Source organism: Melospiza georgiana, chromosome 4 (assembly GCF_028018845.1).
Source record: "Melospiza georgiana isolate bMelGeo1 chromosome 4, bMelGeo1.pri, whole genome shotgun sequence".
Lineage (NCBI taxonomy): Eukaryota > Metazoa > Chordata > Aves > Passeriformes > Passerellidae > Melospiza > Melospiza georgiana.
The window spans coordinates 51,366,125-51,372,124 of NC_080433.1; the positions used below are offsets into that span (position 1 = coordinate 51,366,125).

At 44.3% G+C, this 6,000-nt stretch overlaps 1 protein-coding gene across 1 annotated transcript in view; it reads right to left on the reverse strand.

The window, feature by feature from the left end:
* The window catches only part of ANO6 (anoctamin 6), a 68,784-nt gene extending 63,276 nt beyond the window's left edge, over window positions 1-5,508 (reverse strand). The window contains exon 1 of the mRNA XM_058022062.1: window positions 5,368-5,508. Coding sequence (XP_057878045.1) covers window positions 5,368-5,458 — 91 coding nt within the window. The 5' untranslated portion in view covers window positions 5,459-5,508. The remainder of the gene's footprint in view (window positions 1-5,367) is intronic.
* Between the last annotated feature and the right edge of the window lie 492 nt (window positions 5,509-6,000).

The following is a 6,000-nucleotide window of genomic DNA, read 5'->3' on the forward strand; positions in this document are numbered from 1 at the left end:
CCCTTTTGCGTGGAAACACAACATCTGTTGTGGCATGTGTACATCTTCCCTTCCAAGTCTCTGATCTCTTCAAATTCAAGTTCTCTATCTGCATTTTCATATTCTGCCTAAAGGACAAATCAACTGATATTAGGGCAGTTTTTTGTGAGCTTTTGATTGCATTACTTTTAGTAACTGTAACATTATAGAACTGCTGGAGTTCTGTACCACATAACAAAATTCTGGCTTTTCCCTACATATTGAATTTAATGAGTTTTCTTTTTTACAAATGGTAATGCTTGAAAGGTAGTTTTAAAAAATCTTAAGTTGTTGAGCATAACAGTGTAGAGTATTCCTCCTCTTAAAGGAAATTGTGGCTTGTGTAAATAGAGGAAAAAATTCAGGGAACGACATGTGATAAATATCCACCATAAAATTTATTACTTAATAATTAGGAAAAGAAACAAAACTATTACCATTAAAGTTGTGCAATTTGCACAACCTAATACAGCGGCAAATTAGTCCTCCTACAGTTTGTAGACTTACCTGGAATATGTTCAGTACAGCTAAATTCACAATACAGGAAGAAAGAATATTTTCACAGTACAGGAAGTTTTTAATGGACAACTTTGAATTCAGGTATGGTAAAAACCCTTTAAAAATAGATTTAAATTTGGTATATGTATGAAGGTTGTATAAATTTCCTAAATTCCCGCCTGAATCTCTGATCTCCTCCAGAATTTATGAATTATAAATAGCTGCAAACTGGTAATTATATTGCAATTAAAGATTTATATTCTCAGCATTTGGTTTTTCAGAGTTTTGCAGAAAAATAAATAAATCAGCCTTAACAAGTGAGTGGTACCAGCAGTGTACTTTCAAATGGGACCACACTTGGTGACAAGGTTGGTGTCATTGTGCGGATTGGATTGTATCCTCATCTGCGGCCTGGATTCTGCAAAGGTGAAGTGGCAGAATTTTGGGAGAGAAAAATGACAAAGTATGAAGAGACAAAAAAAATGTGGGTAAACCATCAGTGTAACAGATATAAGAGAAAGGACATGAAGGCATGAAAAGTGGTTTAGATGTTGGCCAGTGTAACACTCCAGTGTTTCCTGGACCTGTGCAAGTCCCAGCTCACGAGGAGGAGTTTCTTGCTGCCCCAAGAGTAACTCCAATAGTAATTGAATAGAATAACTGAGACCATGTGTCTACATTCCTGCTTGTTTCTGCAGGAACATACACGCATGAGATGTCCACACAAGAGCAGGGTCCCAAACAGAGTGCAGGGAGCAGAAATTCTTGATTCTCAGCTCATCAGACAGTTCATGCCATCTTCAGGAGAATGGAGAATTGCAATGTGCCTCAATCATTTTTTAAGTTGATTGCAAGTATGAGAAGCAAAAGAGAAGAAAACCAGGTGTGAAAAGACACAACTGGGGCAGTTTTACTCCCTACTACTGTAGGCAGACTGAAAAGGAAGGAAGTGTCCATTCAGAAACAAAACTACTTTTTAAAAAGAATCTACTTATAAAGCCCTGCGTGTTAAGAAAATATAAGTTCTGGCCCCTTTGAAATTTTCCAAAGGTGGAGATTATACTTAATAAATTGCAGGACAAAGCCATACTTCTGAGAAAACGAATTTAAGTGTTCAGGCTTTCCATTGCCTTTAGAAGAATTCTGTAGAGAACTGCCCATTTCAGAGAATCATGAAGGAAAAATGGAGTAATTTGGAGGACATTGTGGGTATGTTGTATTTTCATATTGGAGTACAGTATATGATATCAACAATATTTGTAGGGTCATACAAGGAACATCATGTTATTGGAACTATTGAAATGGAAAAAATAAAAGCTCTGGGCAGGCAGCATGACTAAATGCAGTATATGCCATGAGGAAACAAGAGAACATAACAGTGAGCAAAAGTAAGGAGGTGAAGAATAGCTATTCTACACCATTTGGATTACAACATCACCCCTCAGGGCAGGGCTCCAGTTGTACAGTGGGCTGAACAAAACTGCTTGTCTTAGGCTCCACAGTTATTATGTTGCTTGAATAAACCACTACTTTTGTACATTTTTATTGTAGTTGCTGAAAATGTGTCCAGAACAGCAGCATGAAAGCCTTCTTAGAAAGAAGAGCTGGAATTCCTCCTGAATCCTCATCAGCACATTGTGTGAGAAGAAAAAGGCTGACATACAAACATCCTTTTCTTGGTCATCTAGAAAGCACAGTCTGGTCATTATTGCAGCAGTGTCAAAAGATGACAAGATGTAGACTCTAGGCTCAAGAAGCAAATAGGATATATATTTGAGTAAAACCAAGACCACAAAGCGTAAGCAAGTTGCTAACATATCCCTATGAAGACAAAAGCAAAAGCATTTCTTGTTGGATGGGTAATCAGGAGGAATGCCTCTGGTTATTGTCTGCACAAGTTAATTTTTCTGGAAAGCGTACTCAAATATCCTGTAAATCCTCAAACACAAGCAAACCAATTTGGATATGGTGTGAAGTTTGCACTAGGGAAAGAATAAATTATGGGGGAGGAAAAATGCCACTGATGTAAAAATCCTCTTGAAAACAGCCTGAGTCCAAATAAAAAAGTTGTCCATCTTGTTTAAGCATTGGAAAGAAAAAGTTGCAACTTGCCAAAAAGTCTAACCTTAGGATAAGTCTTTCTTCCCTAAGCACAACTCTGATCCAAACAATTAGTGTCAAAGCTCTGTACAACAGGCAGAGCAGCTCTGGTACCTCCCTGTGGACGGGGACTCGAGTACAGCTCTCTCTCTGGATGCCTGCCCAACACTGCCTCTGACATGAGTGGCTTGCTGGTCATCAGCATGGACAACCAAAACCAACTGTATGCCAAAACGAGACAGATCGCTCCCTTTATGTGCCATGGCTGCAAACTTTGACATTCCATAATAATGCTTTTCTGATGAGATATAAACACCCTGGATTAACCTTGAATAGAACTGGAAAGAGTGCAGAAATCAGAAATTACTTACTGAACCAGGGATGATGTCCTTGGGAAAACTGCAGATGCAAGTTGCAAAATAAAACTGGAGGTAAATGGATGATTAATATATTTGTCATACTAATAAAACAGTTCTCCTGTAATTATACCTAATATAAAAACCTTAAGACAGTTACATGCATTTTGCAAGGAAGAGTAGCAAATGTGACAAAGCCAGGTGCTGTGTAACAGGCTCTGCATAACACAACAACTCATGAAATCATCACTGCACAATTTTTAGGCAATTTTGCCACATAGTATGAGTTGTTCCCAACTGTTGTATACAGTATATGAAACTCATGATTTGCTGGCTCTGAGAGCTGAACTATCCCCAAGTTGGATAAAGAGTTATGAGTAGGAAAAAAATCAGTTGTTCTCTGGGGTGAAGAATGGAAAAGACAGCTGTTGATTAATACACTGCAGTGCTGATCCACCCTTTAAATTCAGGGAGTGGAGTCAAACAATACCTTTGCTGCACTTCATATGGAAAACTGGATTTGTCTTTGGACTATTACTGTAAGTCAAGGGATACTCCCATCTGAAACAAAGGCTAATAATGTTGGAGGAAAGACATTCCCTGATTTCCACAGACACTGGGTGAGGCTCAAACTTTATGCACTTCTGGAGTGAGCTAACTGAACAAATGTGGCAGGCTGTATCTACCATTATTAAGGATTAATATTTGGAGGCAATGAAAAAGAGAGAGTTAATGTCACTAAAATTTTTTACAAATGCAGAAACTCAGACCAAATATTTAAAAAATCATCAAAATATGTGCTTTTCAGCAAAAAGATTCACAGCCTTTTGGAAAATAACGAGCAGAAACCTTTTTTATTTGTTAAAATTTATATGTACAGGCCCAGCTTCTACTTGCTTGTCTAACTGACTTTTACTTGCATTCTTTATTTGTTAGATTTATTTTAACAAGTGAACTAGAAATAAAAGGCTTTAGAATATCTTGGCTACTGCAGCTGAAAAACAGCTTCTGAACTGAAGTAAATCTGTGTCTCTTCAGTGAAATGAACAGACCCCTTCAGTCTGAACCAGCTGAGAAACAACCCCTTTTGGGCTGTTTTCTGGAAATACTTTAACAGAATTCATTCCCACAGTAAATACAATGTCATTGTCCTGGGCTACTGGCATTGGAACAAGACTTACATACACTTTGAATTTAAAACTCTCTGTCCATTTTAATGTCTGCTTTTCTGGCAGACACAATATGCCTTTTTTTCCCTCCAGCAAAATCACTATCTTTCTTTGCTTTGCCAATTTCCTCCTTACATTTTACTTTGTTTTGTTGGGTGTTTTGTTCTGCAGGGAGGGAGTGGTGTCACTGAAAGAGGGTAGGTTTAGATTAGATATTAGGGAAAAGTTCTTTACTGTGAGGATGGTGAGGCACTGGAAGAGGCTGCCCAGAGAAGTTGTGGATGCCTCTTCCCTGATTGTGTTTGAGGCCAGCTAGGATGGAGCTATGAGCAAGCCGGTCCGCTGGAAAGTGTCCCTGCCTACGGCAGCTGTGCTGGAGCTGGACGATCTTCAAGCTCTCTCCATCCCAAGCCGTTCTGTGATTACCCTTCTCCTTAGCTCGGTGTGAAGCTAAGGCACCCCAGTCGGGCAGCGCGGGGAGCAAAGGGATGCTGCGAGCGCCGGCGGCCGGAGCGATGGCACGGTCGTGTTTTCCTAAGGACCGAGGCACCGGGATGGCACCGGGATGGCACGTCCGTGTTTTCCTAAGGACCGAGGCACCGGGATGGCACCTTGGTGTCTTCCCAAGGACCGAGGCACCGGGATGGCACCTTTGTGTCTTCCCAAGGACCGAGGCACCGGGATGGCACCTTGGTGTCTTCCCAAGAACCGAGGCACTGGGATGGCACGTTCGTGTTTTCCCAAGGACCGAGGCACCGGGACACGGGCTGTGCCCGCGCTGGGAGGTCACTGCCGCCCCAAAGGTCTCCGGCACCGCGCTCCCTGCAAAGCGCTGCTTCTGCCCCCTCTCACGCGTTTCCTCAGCTCACAGGGAAAGGAACAGGCAAAGTTTTCGGTGCTTCTCGCCCACTGAGCCGTGCCGATGCTATAGAAGCGGGACCATCGCCACTGCGCTCCGTAAGGCAGCCACACCTGGCGCACACCCGCCCGCAGGGACAAAGCCATCCCGAATTTTCCGCGGAAAAACGCTCAGTGGTTTCAGCGGAAGGAGGCGAGCGGCGCGGCTCGCTGTCTGCCGGCGGCTCCCGGCCCCGGCCGGCCCCAGCCCGCACGGCCAGGTGCGCTCCCGCCCGCGGCCCCGCAGGGACTGCCCGAGCCCCGCCGAGCGACACCGCCCGCGATGAGCCCGCTGTCCGGGGAACCCTCCCGCGCCAGCCCCCACTCACCGATCTCCCCATCATCGTTATCATCATCTTCCTCCTCCTCCTCCTCCTCCCCCTCCAGATCCAGCAGCACATCCTGGTTCTCCACGCTCATGCTGCCGAAGTTGCGGTGCCCCGTGCCCGCTCCCCGCCGCCGGAGCGAGCCCGCCCCGAGCCCGGGCAGCGCCAGGGGCGGAGCGCGGGGGGCGGCCACGGCACCTTCCCGGCAGGAACGGCCGCCCCCGCCCCGCCCCGGCCCGGCCCCGCTCCAACCGGAGCCCTCTGAAACCCTGGGGCTTTCAAAATGTGCCAAAATGCGCACCCAGGCACCACTGCTAAATACTGCTGGAAACGTGGAGCCTACGGATGGAAAAAGCTCCAAAGCAACAAGTAGAGTTATTTGGAAAAGGTAATGGAAATTGAAGGGAGAATGCTCAAGGACTGAATAACAAGCCCATCTCCAGACCTCTAGTAATGTGTTCAACTCGTTGTTGATTATTTCAGAGGGAAGAGGTTGTTGTCATCTCCACCTTAGCCTCCAGACACAACCTAGGGGAATTTTGCAACACAGAGAATGATGAATCGTCACTAAGCAGGAATACTGTGGGGGCAGAAGTACTTATAAAAGGGGATTTAAGTGCTCATCAATATACTCAT